Consider the following 18,311-nt stretch of genomic DNA (forward strand, 5'->3'; position numbering starts at 1 on the left):
AACAGTAGAATGCCGGAATTTTCATCCATGCCACGGAATTTTAGGACTTTAATGCGCCGACTTGAATCGACGAAGGAAAATTTACTTTTGCACGACGATCCGATATCTTTTTTGCCTGAATCAATGTAGATTTCTCTGTGCAACATACCGGAACTTTGATGACGAATTGGATGGATTATCTTCATGAAAAGTTCGAAAAAGAAAATAAATCTGTAAAATATTTCCATTAACGTTACTAACTGTCCCAATAATGATGAACGTGAATAAAACGATATCTTTAATATGCAATAGAAATAAATCTGTACAAATACGAATAAAATCAGAGAAACAGAGCCGAGGTTAATTATTTTGAACGTTGCGATTGTAAAAACTTTCCTCAAATCGATGTGATTACAACTTGTGCCATTCGAATTTCCTCAGATTCGTTTCTATCACGTGATCGAAATGTTGTTTCATTAGTTAACATCATCATTGGCGCAAATAAGATTGCTGGAGATTTTTTCAAGTTTTTATCTCTCTCCCATCTTAACTTTTGATTCAGACGGTACGTCCGATTAATCCTTAAAAGCTCGTATACAAGATCTTCCGTCTCCCTATCTTCTAAACGACCGAAGCGTCGGGTCAAATGCGCGCCTGCATGGTTGATAGAGCCGAGTTAATTGATCCAATTAAACATCGTTAAACCGACCCCAATGTCAGACCTAAATAAGGCGGGTCCATATCAGCGTATCAGGGTACTTTGCTTCCACCGTATCGCATGCAATTGACTGCTTCCGTCAATTCTTACTTTTCCTTTTAATGCGCACCGATCGTTCTTCATCTTTCACTGTGCGGAGAGAAAGATTTATCTTTCCATGAGGAAAATGAATGCGACATATTTTATAATAATGTGCATTGTACACGCTGTGTAGGTGTACGCAATGAAATACATGACATATACGTATATATATATAACGTATATAATATATTAAAGAATCGCCGGAGGCAACACGATCGGAAATTATCATCGTCGTCAAAGGCAGTATAACCTCCAGGCGATTATTGTTGAAGAGGAAGATGGGGAGAAAAAAAATCTCTCTCATTACCGGTATGCAAGGCATCCGTCACGGAGCGGGCATCAGATCCATAGGTATCTAATATTGCCTCCAGAGTCGGGAAACAGTTACGGTTTACGATTGACGCAAGCCGTAAGGTAGCGACGAAACGGAGTTAAGATCGAATAAAAAACAGGGACGAGATACACGAACGATTTTTGAACAAAGAAGTAAACTTTACTTCGAAATAAGGCTTGTCTTACTTTCAACTTCGAAACATGCACAATGTTTCATTACAGACTGTATAATTATAAAGTTTACTATCAATATGTTTGGATTGCATGTGTATTTGATCGATTTTGTATTTTCAATTTCGGTGAATCGACACGAATGATTGGAAAAGCTGCATTACTTTCAATGGAATTACATCGGAGGAAAATTAATATGGATGGGATGTATAAATTGGAGAATCGTGTTTCTCGGAACGAAATACCCCGGAAACAAAAAAAAATGAGTTCAGATATTCCTATTTGTTGCTGAAATATTCTAATGAAAAGATCGTGAAATATGCTGGGCGCAACAGTATTACTATATATACATACCTCTCCTTGCTTGCTGCTCTACCCCGACTCTTCAACTACTCTCACGCGCTCGGCAGTTTTTCGTGAGGTTCAGCTTTATTTTTAACATATTTCTCAGCGTTTTAATGAAAAACCAAGATGAACGTTTCGTAGTATGAGAATTCTACATTCAAAATCTTTTTTGGAAATTAAAATCGGACCATACCTGTCGCATTCAGGTCTGCTGGAAAATTGCATAGTAAAATATTCAAATGGCCACGGATCAAAAACTACGCATCGGACAGTTCCTGCTCTTCGCACATATAAAGTTTATATCAATAACTAATACTGACCGGAGAATCTACGCTACAACTCAAAAAATAACCAAGTTATGAATTTTTGAAAAAACTCCATTTTGGCCAGGTTTTTCCGATTTTCTCTTAAACTAAGAGTCCGATCGAGTCGTCCGACATCTCATTTTCTTCGTCCTTTCATTTCCTACAATTTTACTATCGACACCGTCACGATTACTCTGATAGTTTCAATTTTATGAGCAAAAAACTAAAAAAAAGGCGATTTTTTGCATAAAATTGTTAATAAAAAAGTTATAAATAACAAAGTCGAGTGAAAAACATCTCACTATATCATATGGAACTATTTTACAAACAATGGCGCAGCTGGTTTTCTTCTAACACTTTTTACACAAAATGCCTACTCTAAATCTCTGTAGCTTGGCCTAATAGAGGATGCGCCAGCACGCTGTTGGCCATGGGATAAAGTCAAAGAGAGAGAGAGAGAGAGAGAGAAAGAGGGATACGGTACCCGCATAGCGTGTGGCGCATTCCGTGGGTTTGATGCCCTTTTTATGTGTGTGTGCGTGTGTATGTGTGTGTGGAAAAGTAACACTCTGGATTCAGGGTTCACGGTTCACGGTTCAGCCAGCTCGGTTCAAGGCTTCTATATATCGCCACCGTCACTTCCGCGCACCTACTTCGCACAACGTGCCATGGCTTTCGTATACCTCCGAGGTACCTCCTCTTATGGAGGTCACACCATGTGCACGTCGTGCAATAAGCCCACCGTTAACGACCAGCATCCTTGACATTCCCTTGGGAAGAGGGTGCAAATACATTAGAGAATGCAACTCGTGAAGTCGAACTCATCAGTGCCTGCTGAAGCAACGAGTTCAACGAAAAATATAATAATTATCTGAGCGAAAGTTCAATCGAGGCTTATTATTATTGCCGGTGTCGTTGTTGTTGTTGTTGTGGTTGTTGTTACAGACGCCCCGAAGTCAGCCGTATTTACATGAAATTATTCAAACATGTATGCGATAGAGTCGAAAAAGGAAAATCATTACGATGATATTACTGGAACAACCATATCGTGTATTTGATGAGGAGTGCGGCATAATTACGAGGTCGAAGTTAGCGACGTTACCGTAACGAAACACTGGGGAAAAAATCATTTTTTTTTCTTATTTTTACAATGACTTTGAAGGAACTACACTGAGAGAAATTTTTAGTTCCGGTTACCGCTCAGTCCTTAACTAATTTCATTTTTTACCATAATCGAAAAATATACTTCTAGGTGGAAAATGAAAATTAGTTTTCTAGCTGTTACCGGAAAGTCTACTATCCGATACTATTCTTTCTCATTACGATCACTGTTACTACATTTTCTTGTAACTGTTGCGAAAATTTAATGCTTGTGCAACAATAAATTGATGTTAAAGCCTTGTTTAACTAAAAAAGTACAGTAAACCGAACAAACTGATTTTGCGTTGTAATTACCAAAAAAAGGATCGACGATAGTACGAAATGGTTACGCGTACCTCGTATTTCGTAATGCCAACAATATTCGAATAGTCTTTTTAAGGATACCTGTTTTACTCAATTTTTCTAGTTACTATAACAAATCAAATTTTTCTCAGTGTATGATTTCTAAACATAAGTATGTTTTGTTTTGTTACAGTTTAATGAATTTCCATCAATTCCAAAATCGCGGACTAACGCTTTTTCCTTGGTATGAATCGTTACAATAACATTACTAACTTCAACATGATCAGAAAAATAGGGTATAAAGTGGAATCTCACGAGTTTCACTGGGTATTGATTTTTCTTTTTAATTAAATTTTAAGATTGGACATCGTTATATTCGCTAACATGTTACACTTCGTCAAAAAAACATATTCTATTTTCACACAGGAATAATGTGTTCAACAAAAAAAAATCAAAAATTCTTATCGTTACTCCAACTTTGCCTGCAGTCTGTAAAATGTGCCAAAAAATTTTCAGGTTTTTTCGTACATCTCGTATATCATTTGTAAAACGATACTGATTTCAATACAACTATCTGTAGCACGTAATTAAGTTGAAAAGAAATTATGCTTAATCTTCCGATGAGCATCGAAGCCGACCTTCATAGAACGATTAATCGTTACGACGTTTAGTATTGAATTTGATGAATTCTGAAGGAGTCAAGGATACATGCAGACTCGAAAGAAACTTGGTTCAGCGAATGATGATTTATGTACGTGTATAATGTAATATTGGGCACCGTACGTAGCGAACAAAAAGTGAAAGGCGTTCAGGAAGTCGTGCAGGAGTGCAGAGCAGAGGTGGAAACTTGCGTTACTCGGGTTATATCACGTATATATATACGACACATCGCACATCGCGCACACATGTGTTACGATTCCTGACCTGAGAGCAATTAAAAATGGGCGCAGAACAATTAGCTTCGAACGTAGGTGTACGAAATCCATGCATAGGTTAAGAGAGAAGAATCTGTTTGGTATTGAAAATATCGCTCCGGATACAAACCACACGTATTTTACTATAATATTCTAGTAAACTGTAACAGATGAAATATTTCTCAGGGCTATGAGTATCTATATAAATACATGAATTCGGCATTTTGATTTATCTTGCATATTTGCGCAGTTGCGCGATGTGTGATCCTGAACAGCACGAAAAATTCACGTAGGCAGCAGCTGTTTGGACGAGAGAATAAAAAAATATCATCTCAAGAGAGTTCCATATTTGGGACCTGCTTCAGCTTCGCATTTCAACCAACCATAAATACGTATAGTTCTCAACTTCAAATGACGATTACGTAAACCTCACTGCAGCATTCCTCGGTCGTATACAATCATTCCAAAATCTATGCTTGCGTAGAGAATTTTTTTCATTTTATATACATTTTTTTTGTAATAAATCAAGAAGCTATCGAACTCAAGTCTTCCAGCAAAGTTCTATAAGTGCGATTCGCTTACTCGAATACTTCTACCGTAGTAGAACTTCTGCTTAATGAATTTTTTCGTAGAGAATGACGGACCAAACTGTCGGAAAAAGTGGCTTGTATAAGATAAAACCGAGAACCAACGATAAGAAAAGCTGATCTTCGTTTCTTGTATTATAAACGTATAGGTATAATCACGAATTCACTATGGATCGTTCCGTATTTGTCACACTTAAATTTATAATCGGGGAATATTTGTATTCAGGAGCGAGTCGAGGGGTCAGGATCAGCGATAAATCTTTGAAGATAACTAGATACGTGTATAGGCAATTCGGAGGCAAATAGATGCACCTCGTCGCGCGTATGAAAACGATGAATATGCAGTAGTAACTAGAACAAATATCGAAACGCGAATCAACCGGCAACTTTTCGCGATTACTTAAACGGTCCATGCTTATACATACAATGCGTATATACATTGCATAGAGTTAAAATTAGAAAGAATCATTTACGGATACTGGTTGTTTACCGAACGTTTACAAATGCGATGTACGCGGTGGGCGTATAACGTATACGTGTAACGACGAGCCTTGTGGAATTTATCGCTCAATTAAAGACCTAAGTAAAGTTTAACTAGCACTGAGTCATCGTATTGGCAAGCAAATACGGACAAATGTACGCAGGAAATTCTAGTCAAAATTTTTTACTCCAAAGAGACTTCGGGTTTCGGTATTTTTATTCCTCTATTTTCTTCTCCCGATGCAAAATGTCCGAGATTCAATTTTAGAGCGAGAAATCTCGAAGTGGTATTGAGATTTGTAAACCGCTGATCCACGATATTCTTTTATGGTTTTCTAACTAAATGTGCATCGAGAGATGAAAATAAAAATAAATAACGTGGCGGGGAATTTTTCATTTTTTTTTTTTTTTATCTCTAAATTTAAATTGCACGTTCGAAAATCTGCGACAACTATACCTGGTTACTATTTCGAAGATTTGAAATAAGATCAATCGATATTTGAATTGGTATAATGATGACAGAATGGTTAGTGAGATGTTGTAAAAGAGTTATTCCGATGATGATACTACTCAAGACTCGTTGCGGTGTTATCGCCTGTAGAGAAACAAAGGCAAGAAACATATTATTATTTATAATCTTCTCGATACTCTAATCGTTCAATAACCACGTGCTACTTCAGGAACGGAGTAAATAACGTTGATTTTCGTTTAAAAATTCTCGTCACAATTGACGTTAAAATATATTGTATGAGTAAAAAATATTTTACACCATCGCTGTAAATGCATATTCTAACCATAAAAAAATTACGCAACAGTAAAAAAAGAATAGCAATCGAGTTATTTTCAGCGACGTACATCAAAGGAAAATTCCGAAATTATACACTTGCTGATTATTTGCCATAAGCTTGATTGCGTGCGATGTACATTTATATCTCGACAAGTTAACCACATCCCTCTTTCAAACTCACCAACCTCCTTAACTCCTCTATTTTCACGTTTAGTTATCTTCGCGAGTCCAATGTTAACGAATAATGTATATAATACATATAATACATATTTTTACCAAGGGTGAAATCATCCGTTTTGCCCTTTTTTCTGATCTAGTAGCTTCGTAGATAAACGACGCATAAAAGCTTTCATGTGTTAAAAGAAGAGTAAGGTTTCTGCGTCAACCAGTATTATAATAAAAACAGTCCTGTTTTTCGACTTCTATCTAGAAAGACGTATCGCCAATGAAAGCATTTTTCACTGCTGAATTTACATGTGCCTGTTGGATCATTTCTTTACGCTCAACGAACCCCGTTATTTTATTCCGTAACAGTAACGCATATATTTTTAAAGCCATACGTAGCCATAATAGTCGGAAACTGGTCTCTTCACTCTGAGCCAGGACATATCGCACGACTTTATCTCAACTAAACGGCATCAAGTTAGGAATGTACGTGTGCTTAAAGAATATTAATCCTTTCGTCGAAAACTCCTCAATACATTGAGTTTATCTTTGATCCTGTAGAAAAGCTCAGTCACTGAACAGGGTGTTTCAGAAAAATCATTGTACTGGAATCAGCTGAATAGAACCACAACGTGATCGTAGGAAATACCCTGAAGGATTGAAAATCCTCAACCAAAATGACAACCGCATCGTCGTTTATCGAAAATATACGAAATTCGATTTCGCGTACGTTATTTAGAAATTAGCGTGGGATTTTGTGTAAATAAATCAAGGATCGGTGATTTCTTTGATTATTTTCATTGGCCTGCGGTATAATGCTGGCATGCCCACGCAAAACGTAAACGTATAATAAGTCTACGTATACGTTATACGTTCCTTCGATCATTCGATGGGATAACAATTATCACGTGTATATGTGACAAGCGCATGCGCATAATAGCGGTACGTACGAGTGTGAGAATAGAATTTTAATAGTTGGCGGCGATGACATAACACCGCGTGGCTGACGAGTGTCAAGACTTTACGATCATCGAACAAACTGCGGATAGTTCGACTCGCTTCTCACGCAGATGCATTTTAATTGCTTCGGCAAGTGTGCAATTTTTCAACGCAATGTGCATTGCTGTTCTTCGAAACTGCGTTACGTAGATACTCACGTAACCACAGTTCGCGTTATACTTGTTCATCGCGTAACTTAACTGCCAAGAATTCGCCTCCTCCTCCAACGAAGGTATCGGATGCATTGATCGTGCAACTGCTGTTGGATTTAATTGCCAACCGCTCTTTATTCGCATACATCATACTTTCGATAATAATCGTACAATAAAAAGCAGCGTTTGCTGAACGACTCGAATTCCTATGAAATCCTATAAAACCCCGTATCTACCAAAGTATCACGAAATATTGTCGAATCTTCGTGAAGTAACGCGAAGTATTGTGAAACCCCCGTGAATCAGTGGGCCCGACCATCTCCCTGAGTACTTCCATCAACTTGTATTATCATGCTGGTTAGTTTCTAATTTCATCAAGGTACGACGTGGTAAGGAACACGCACCGTTATTCGCAGGAAACGGAACCTTACCGCGATCTTGCGATAGTAACGTTTCGACCCGTGGAACAAGACAATGCATCCAGATACCTTGTGGAACTGTTTAAAAATGTTCAAGCCTTATATTTCTCAAAATCCATTAAACTAACATTTGCAAATTTTGCAAACTTCACTCGTATCGACACAAGTGAATGCAGCACGAGTTCAAAGAATTGCTATATCCCTTTTTTTCAAATAGAACTCCAATTATCCTTGCTCTCAATTTCTCCCCCACTCTACGTCACGCTGCAAAAAATTGGTCGAAAATTTTGTACCGCGTGGTCAGAGATACGTAAAAAATGGCAAATCGAGCGACGCGTGTACGAAGCAACAGGTGCTACTACCCGCAATCACGTACGTTTATCGTGACACGTTGTATCTTCTGTTCGGTAGGGCTGTAATACTGGAAGGAATGACGGGCAGTAGCCGCACCACCACTGGTGTACCAACGCGATGTAAGGCAAAACGTGATCTTGTAGCCGAGCTAAGGTCCCGTTGCTTATGTACGTACCTACCTGTAGACGGCTATCTCGAATTTTAATTTTAAAGAACCTGCAACGTCTCTCTCTCTCTTCCTCCTCTTTCTCCTTATCTTTTTCTCTGACATTTTGAGCACCTGTATTGACATTGATTTTAAAACAGCTCCGAGTCGAGACATACGTTGTAAATAATTTGATGTAAAAATTAGCCGATGCGAAGTTACGTGGAACAATTTTTTAGCTCGATCCGGAAATTTAGCACCAAATACTGTTACGCGGACACCAACAATGTCGAATTGACGGCAATTCGTGTTTCGTATAAGTCTAGGCCAAGATATTTTTTTTACAGTGTACCCATCTATTCCGATAATACAATCCAGACAATAATCAGCGATTGAAATTGATAAAAATTTCAAGCTCTATCGACTAGCTGTCGCCGGTCATTGATTCCCTGCCATGGAACGATGAAAATCATCGTTGTTGTTGCGTTGGTTTATTTTTAATATCACAGCGTCGTTGGCACGATTGTACGATCTGCACGACGTTGCTGTGGGAATGAGGTAAACTTCGTAATCCTTATTCACGGATCATATAGAAGCAAAGTTGTTAGTTCCGGCGATGATTCCGCAGAAATTTAATACCTATATTATACCGGATAATAATTTGATTGAAATACCTTGTAACGGACTGTGCATGCGTTTTATATAGATGACAAGCCTCATGAATCGAGTGTATAATTTTCATTAGCTCATTCTCTGTGTGTATACACACAATTATAGAAAGTAGCCCAGATTCGGCATTATAACAACGTGAAATTATATGCAAATTGAAATACTATAACTGCTGCTATGTTTTCCCGCACTGTTGCTGCTGCTGCTGCATTGGTGGTGATGGTGTTATTACACCCGTTTATTATGGGAATAACCGGAATAATGATACCTCCTACTGCGAATCGTAAGGGGAGAATAAGAAGGAAAAAGAGAGGAAAATATTCAGAGCATAAAACCGACACGTTCGCAGATTATTCAGAAACTCGACAGAGATCTGCGTTTGCGATACATATAGGTATAGAACATAACTTTTGAAAGTAGTTTAATATCGCGAATACTTTCACGGTTTAACCAAATTCAAGGATAAATGTTACTATATCCTGAGGTTTATTGAATGATATTCACACCATTTCTCAGTTAAAAAATGAGACCAACAACTTTGGAATCTGTTAAAAAACAACAGAGTTTATATTCGCTTTGAACGTTCTAATTATAAAACCTTCTCACAAGTTGTTGATATCTTGGCTTGTGATAGCCGAATCCGATCAAATTCATCTTAGTTTCATATTATGTTATTCTTTCATTCGTTTTCACTGTCATCAGCGGATGTAATATTATTATTCTCCTCTCTCTTCCTAACTTTAGATTCACACGGTGAGACCCGTTCATCCTTAATCGAAACAAATAAATAAAAATATAACACAACGTGCAGTATAAATATCTAATATCTCTTTAATTCCGTGAGCTGCGCTCGAAATACGCAATAAGCAGGTACACGGAACACGCGTAAAATCCATTAGCGCGGAAATCCTTTAGCCCGTATATTCGTATATTTATACGCTTTAGTACTCGGCGAAGAGGATGAAGGGGAACTGAAGAGAAAAGAAACCAAATGTACGTTGTAATGTTACAGCCAGTGACCGGAACAGTCAAATTTATGCCCACCCATGGGTCAACTCAGATTTATGTGCTTCGAGCTTCAAGAAGCAGCAGAGAAGCGCATATTTTCTTGACTGCGTTACTTCAGGTAAACGACTCAAGATTAATTTCTTGTTGCACCCGCATCAAATTACCCCAATATATACGCGAAAATATATTACGAACGACCGTAATCGAATAGAACAGCACCACGTGGCTCGATTTTTTGATTACAACTAGAAAATTCGCTTTAATTTTCTACCCCGAACTTCTGTCTTTATCAGTAAACGTTGAAACCTGAAAATAGTCAAAGCTATGTGGAATAAATAAATCTAAAAATAATTTCTCTACTCGGTAAAAAGAATAATTCCTCTGCACAATTAATTCAAATACCTCACGAGGATCGTGCAAGATGGAGGGCACTCGAGTAGAAAGTGCAGGCCAGTGCTGACATGCCGCATTGTTACAACAAAGTCTATCCTAGTGCCGAGCTCTGTAGCGGTAAACACAACATATGCCTGGACACGTGTTGCAGATAAATAAAGTGAGGGCTATATGCCCGAGGGGACTGGAAGGGGGATAATTCGTTGGCCAAAATAGACGAAGGGGGACACGAACCATTGGAGCGTGGATCTTCGTGCGTAGGTTGAAAGTTGGGCTGGTAATGGCTCGCCGAGTGTATCTGCAGCTGCATCTGAGGAGCGTGGAAGCCGTAGGCCGGAAACCACGAGTTCAGCCCGAGTTCCATCCCCGATTCCGAGGCTGAGGGTGAACCAGACGCCGTCGTCGTCGTCGTCGTCGTTGTCGTGGTTTCCTGCTGCAGGGTCACCGGTTCGCTCGTTGCTTCGTTCATATCTCCTGCGCAGCATATATGTACATGCATCATCATCACGCAACAAATTCTTCGACTCTGTTAACGAGTATGGTGTATTGTGGGGGTGATACTTAATGTCGTCGTTCTTGAATTTTCTTTGCCCTATGGGGTAAAGTAGTTTGAAATATATTTGAAGAAATATAATCAAAACACGAGTCTCCTATCTCAGTTTCATATTCTACTCCAAGGTCTTTGAATTTTCCTATTTGAGTAACAGTAAGACAAATTTTTATTCTTACCAAACCGTTGCGTCAAGCAATTTGAAACTTGGTAAATTTTTTACCTCTAGTTTTGTTGTTGCAAAAAAAAAAAAAAAAATAAATAAATGAATTAACCGCGATGCACCAACAAACCTCTGTTATTCAAATAGGTAAATTCGAAGGCTTTGGGATTGAACTTATTCTCTGCAGGATTGAAATAAGAGCCTGGGTATTCGGTTGTACATTTCGGGAAAAAAATTATTTCGAGATTATTCGAGATATTCTGCCCAAAATTAAAAAATGACCATATTAAGTACCACCCTAAAGGGTACATTTTACAAATACGGTGAAACTTAACAGGCTGAATTAGAGACTACGCATGCCCCAGATCACTGAATTCTGTTGGTCGGCGAGATCGTATTGCGGTAATATTTTCGTCTGCAAGGCGGGGAAGCCAACACACTCAAAACATGGCATGAGATTTCAAATTCTTACGCGTCGAATGGCGAATTAAAATTATGTTGTTAGAACGATTTGTAAGAGTCAAAATAGTCATCGGTCAGTTCAGAATAGAAGTTTGTTAAACCTGTCCGATTCTCTATAAACGACTTAATGATATCTGCTCAATCGAAAAACAAAAAATGCACCAACGCTCAATCGACTAACTATAAGTTTCATCATTTCCTTTCGGTATAAAAATTCAGCAATAAAGCAGACCGAAAAGATAAAAACAGTAGTAATCAGGGAAAATATTTTTATCGTGAAACGAAAGGCGATTTTATTTAAATCAACAGGAAAATACCCGAAGCAAATCAAATAGACTAAACGAACTATTCTTCTCTATATATAAGGAAAAATTAGGGAGGTTCGAAACTGAAATTGAGAGTAACAGCAAAATAACAAAAATCTCCCGATTTCGATATTCTACAATATTCAACGTTTTTTATCTCAGAATAAAGTACAATTAAGCATTTCATATGACTGAAATGCAAAGTTCGATAATTCTTCCATCTCTAATCGTAAGCTCACGACGTTTTAGGCAATAAATTATTCTACACAAGTTTTTCAGTATTCATGTTATACAAGATGCTTCTTTGAACGAACAATTCGGATGAAATGAACGATCAATCTGAAAAATTATCATATACTGTCACATTCAAGACAACTGGGTTATCGATTGATAACCGACTATCTATAAAACAGGCCTCACAAAGTTTAAACTTCGTCCTTCGTTTCATGAATTTTTTTTTTGCCAATTTCTAAAACTGTGTTTGCGACTAAACGTTGAAAAAAAAAAAACATTAATTCAAATGAGTCTAAGGTCAAGTGATTTTATACACTATTTTGTGCATTAAGTGTGCACAAGAATTCCAAGTAAAGCCCTGACGTTTGTTATAATTTCTCTGATACATACCTTGAAAAAAAAATCGCATAGCAAACAAGATAAACCAGTAAAACCCGATTGAATATGAATCAGCATTAATTTTGTCAATTGTTGCGGAAACCTTTTCTCTTTCAATGAAGAATGAATTAGATACATCAACGCGGATTTCAGTTCGATACCAATTTTACCGATTCGTATAACAATACGTCTTTACATCACATTCTACGAACGCAGATCGAATTATGAAAAATTGATAAAAACCGAGAACAAAATTTTGTCGCAAGCTCTCCTTTCCACACTGCCTTCCGACCAACAATATTTATTCAACTGGAAGAGAATTGTAAAAAAAACATACGAATAAAATCCGTGAAAAAGACGAGAAGCATCATATTTGATTGAGACTGATAATAAAATCTGATTAAAAATCTCCGATCGTAAAATCAGAAGACAGGTCTTTAATAACTGAACACGAATTGCAACGAAAATCTGATTAAAACCGACAAATCTTTTTTCTACCCGCGTCTCACCTTACCTCTCATTTCTCTCTTATCAGCTGTGAAATATTATATATGCCGTCAGGCTGTCACCGTCATCGTTTGTCATCTTATCGTTGACGGAAATTCGAGTTGTTTCGGTTTCACGGTCAGGCCCCGGTAATAATTTAGACGCAACCGAGTCTCAATTGTTATCGAACCGATAATTTTTCAAGTCCGTCACAGAAGGTGAAACGTGCTCTCGAGTTTACCGTAACAACTCGGTTGCATGTATGGTCACACGCACACGATGGTTATAGGTTATACTACACGGCTCAAAGCGAAGTACAGTTAAGCCGAATCTCGTGTAAGTATTTACGTATCTTTCGAGGCGAGAATATACACCCGACATATCCCGCGTGCATAACGTAGAAGACACGGAGATGTTTATCGACGAGAAATTGGTCGGAACAGTGCGAAGAAAAGAGTAGGAGGAAAATGCTGTAACGCGCGGTTGTTACAAAGCAACACGTGCGATAACAAACGAGCTTTTCGAATCGCGTTGACGATTGCGGCATCGTAAATACGCGCTTGTGCAACGTCGCCGGATCGCGGAAACCTTACGAAATAAATAACATCGAAGCTTTGTTTTGATTATAAATGGCAGGGGGACGTAAATCTGAACTTTAGAACTGACCAACGATCGACAATTAATTAAATTCTTTCTCGAGTTGGGACGTTCCGTTTGTTATTTTCTCACCAACGTGCAGCGATCACCGATCCGCGATCATCGCCACATAAGTCTTTCGACGATAACCCGGCAGCTTTTGAAAGTCTATGTATAAATATTCCTTCGCGCAAATGATTCACACAGGATGGAGTCGGATACAAAGTTTGACCGAACGGGGTGAAGTGCGCCGAAAATAACCATCACAGCGCAACGGCGCGACCGAGTTTAAAAAGAAAACAAACGCGAATCGGCGAGACATCGATCGCAGCGATTTCAACTACCGTTCGACGCATCGAATACGCTTTAATCAATCGCGTTCTAGCCGGCAGCGGGGTGAATAACGCGAATGCTTAACATGAAATTGGGCAGTGTTGGACGATCGGCGGGTGACGCGCGTTTTAGGAGCCGATGTAGATATCGGCCGACAAGCGAACGTGCGTTTTACCTGCTGCGTTCCATGCATCGAGCGCATTCCTCGGCGTGTTTCGTAGGCGCGCTACGTGACCGACCGCATCGTCGGCGCAGATCCGGGGTGGGTATGTTTGTATTCACTTGTTTTCAGGGTACAGCTTCCTCCTCCACACTTGTTTTCCGCAAGGCATGCTACGTGCGCTGCCGGAGTGGCACAAGTGCGCGGATACTGGCGTTAAATAACGCAGGTAAGTGTCGCACCTCACTCACGAACAAACGGCCATATTATTTTATTATCCGCGAAGCACAAACCACACCTGTTGCGATATAAATCCCTGGATATGCGACGAACGCGCGACTCGCTCCACGAACCATCGCCAGCCGTCGTGGCTGTCAAATGCGCCAAACAATGAACGTAAACCGAAGAGTAAACTCGGTTTACTCTACGGTAAATACTAGAACAAAACTGCTTTCGCCTCCGAGCCGACAGCCAATCCCCTCCGTGCCGACTGCACCACGTGGTCATCCCTAAGCCAATTACGGTGCCGCCTCGATCCTCTGACAGGTCGCCACACCGAGTCGCGAGCTCTCCGATGCAAAGAAACATGCTTACGTTCAGCGGAGCCTGAATGCCGACTCCCGTTGCGCCTTGCGGAGTACGGAGAGAGCCTCCGGCGCTTCGCGACGTTATGCGGCTTTCTTACCGCGTTGCCGATCTGCCCACCTTCGTCTACGCGCAAAATACATCGACAATCTTCTCCGGTTATCCGGACATCCTGATACCCTCGAAAACTATCGCAAGTTGTTGTATCGTTTTTCATTCTTCTTCGCGTCCTATTCTCTGTTCACCATATGAGATACCTAATTGGACCTTCAAAGAACTCGCGTGTTCGTTCTGAATCGAATTTCTTGATTACGCTTCAGCTTTATTGCTGAAGTATATGCTGTTATCGGCCTATTAACGAACCGCGGAATTCCCAATGCGAAAACGGTTGACGATATCTTTTAGTCCCCGATTCGTCAGAGAATACGGTTTTTCGATGCTTCGGAAATTAGTCGCGTTGTAAATCAATTTTACACTGTTAACATTTTTCAACTTGTACGAATTTTCATGGCTTGTTATAATAATAAAAATAATAATTACTAGTTATTGTTCGTTAATGTTCTCTTGCACTGACGGACAGAGGTCTTGATGCATGTACCGTTTTCATTTGACTGACAATGAAACATATTGCAGACTAATTTTTATCTCAACAAGTATCCCTAACATTAATAATAAGGCTTCATCAGTCATGCATTCAAAACTCATCTCTTCGAGAACATACTTGATTGATCTGGTATGTATAGTGTCAGTACCTAATATGTATGCCATTAGGTCGATCATCAGTCCAGCTAAAGACTGATTGTGCACGGTTTACATTTCAGTATAATATAATGGATATAGATGAACAAAGAGAAGAAAATAACTTTGACAAACTAAACTTATACTTACGTCGTATATTTCTAAGTTCCAAATAAAGAAAAACTGGGTGGGGGTAAAAGACTAGAATGACCAATTTACAGAAGGACCAAAATATCTCATTTTCATAGACGCGAAATTTAATTCGGGGGATTATCAAAATGTGTAAAATCCAAGTATAAAAAATTGAACATACAGAAAGTCAAAATACGGAAAGACAAGATGTTTAAAGGCCCAAACATGAAAGGGCAACAGCTAAAATCTGTATACGATATTATATTATCGAGACAAATTCTAAGGATTTTACATTTTAGCATTATATATTCCTTTTATATATTCTTTTTATCACTGCATAATTCAACTTTCTACATTTATAAATTTTATAAATAAAATTTTCGCATCCTTAAAAATTCGATATTGTGAACCTACTAGTTTTGATTATCCTCATTTTTCCCCCCACCCGAAGATATTCGGGTCCGTTACAATTATTTTCGATAAAAATTCTGCAAGAGGTAGCGGAGAGAAACGCAACTTTTATACCAATAGTTCTGGAGTTGTGAAACGAATTTTTGATGCGACCTACGTGAAACAGCGAGATTCGTTTTGTTGTCTGACTGAATGTACCTCAAACATCGCAATTTAAGATATAAAGTAGATGGAGGAGATGCAAAGTTTGAAAGCAATAGTTATTTCAAATTTTATCGTGGTATCAGCTATTCGTATTACAGGCCACACGGTTCGAGCTTTGCATGCAACAATATGAGGATGGTTCGAACCAAGCTTTGTTCAAAACATAAAAAAAAACTCATAATTAAAATGGCGCGCATGTTATATTTAGAAACCCATAAAAACCATCCCCTCGGTATTCTTATCCATCGATATTTTATCTTCTTTTCGAGTCACTTCCACGGGAAATAACCGCGCGTGCTCAAGGCAAAATATTCATTTTTTCTCGTGAACCGCACCGTTATAATGGGATAAATATCTGCAAGCATAACTATTCCTATACACATGTTCGAAAGCCGGAAGAGTTTGTTTTCCGTTGAAAGGTATTTTTATTCCCTGATTACCATTCGCTGACCCCTCAGGCTCGTTAAGGGTGTATGGATTTGGTAATCATCTGAGAAGCGATAAATATTACAAACTATGCGTAATCAGAGAGCGAACCTCTCATCTACCGCAATGAATACAGAGTGTGATTTTGCAGGAAAGTAGCGGTGTAACGTTACAGCAGCGAGCGCGTTGAGATTGCTGCCACAGAGGAGCTTTGCATGTGAGATACGAGAAAATCGCTCGGAATATCCGTACGAGTACAGGTTTATTTCATTAAAATGTACATTCATTCACAGATAGCATTTACCAGCTGCGTACCTATATCCACACGGGTACATACGCGCACGTTGCTGTTGCGTAACAACTTATACTACGGACCGGAAACTGACCGCGAGGTGGTCAGTATGTATATGAGGATATTCGAGGTCGTTGAGCTCGTCGGTCGCGTACATCAGAGTGCTAAAAATTGGGTTTGCGATAATAATTGTAAATTTATCCATCGTCGTTACCTCATGTCAGCACTCTCAATTTGTAAACAAGTTTTTCTTGATACGACTTGTACGAGTATATGATCGATTATTAGACCCTGCCTTGTATTCGCAAAATCCCCAATTTCATTCCGGACTTGAAATTATTATATTATTATTATTATTGTTGTTATTGTTATTATTATTATTATTTTTGTTTGATAGCAGCGATATTCTTTTATACTTTTGAACGCTACCAAAGAAGGAATTTTAATTCACTTCGTGGTGAATAATTAATAGCACAAGACACCGCAGCCCTGTGACAACATACGAAGCTACTGGCAGACGTATGTTATATACCTATATATTTATCTACACGTTCTTAGAGAGGATCCGGTTACGTCCAGCCTACCGATTAAGCATCAAGCAAATGGAGCAGAACAATTCACAGTGAAATATGCGAGGCACCGAATCTCTAACGATAAGGCTTGGAGAAAAAAATACATACGAATGCGAAGGTCCGTGTACGCACGAATTGAAGTGATAATTAAATTACGATGACCACGTGTGGAAACGATGAAAATTTTTATCTTTATATTATACGCGAAAATGTATAGTATAGAATAATACTGATACGTATACACTTTTTATGAAAGTTTCATAATCAGTATAAGTCACGTTTATCTACCGTATACACAATAAATATTTGCGAAATTTAACGTTAGGATGGTATATTTTATGTCGTACAGATTGATAATTACCTATGCAAAACATACCCGAGATTGCCGAGACAGTATGAATTTTAGTTGGCACTATATTCTAGACTATATTATTGTATTTATAAATAAAAGCGTCTGACTTCTTTATCTGATTACCATATTTAACAAAAAATCATTATCATATTGTAACAACGATAAGAAATGGCATGGTGTAACGCATTCCGTAATAATTAACGAGATGCGTGATTCAATCTACGTTGAAAAAAATACGTTTTATAAGTTTATTCATTTTCGATCTAACAATAACTTATCTTCATCGTTACTAGATTCACGTGATTCGCATGCGGTGTCGCAACGGCATCTTTACCGTGAATGTTTTTTTTCCCACTTTTACATTTTTTTTTTATTTTACTTCGATTTGTTTGGTGAGGGTTGATCGTTTGGGCATTAGTTTCACTCTCGCTGAGACACGCGTTTG

General features: G+C 38.5%; 1 protein-coding gene across 5 annotated transcripts in view; it reads right to left on the reverse strand.

The window, feature by feature from the left end:
* LOC124300917 (uncharacterized) overlaps nt 1-14,734 on the reverse strand; it is a 77,174-nt gene extending 62,440 nt beyond the window's left edge. The window contains exons 1-2 of one of the 5 annotated variants that reach the window (XM_046755414.1): nt 14,170-14,734; nt 10,682-10,921 (exon numbers count right to left, since the gene is read on the reverse strand). In XM_046755414.1, the coding sequence (XP_046611370.1) occupies nt 10,682-10,916 (235 nt within the window). In that variant the 5' untranslated portion in view covers nt 10,917-10,921; nt 14,170-14,734. Of the gene's footprint in view, nt 1-10,681; nt 10,922-13,053; nt 13,206-14,169 lie in introns of those variants that run through there. The other 4 variants (XM_046755413.1, XM_046755415.1, XM_046755417.1 and 1 more) reach the window with 4 other exon arrangements.
* Nucleotides 14,735-18,311: the final 3,577 nt, after the last annotated feature.

Source organism: Neodiprion virginianus, chromosome 3 (assembly GCF_021901495.1).
Source record: "Neodiprion virginianus isolate iyNeoVirg1 chromosome 3, iyNeoVirg1.1, whole genome shotgun sequence".
In the NCBI taxonomy this organism is placed as follows: domain Eukaryota; kingdom Metazoa; phylum Arthropoda; class Insecta; order Hymenoptera; family Diprionidae; genus Neodiprion; species Neodiprion virginianus.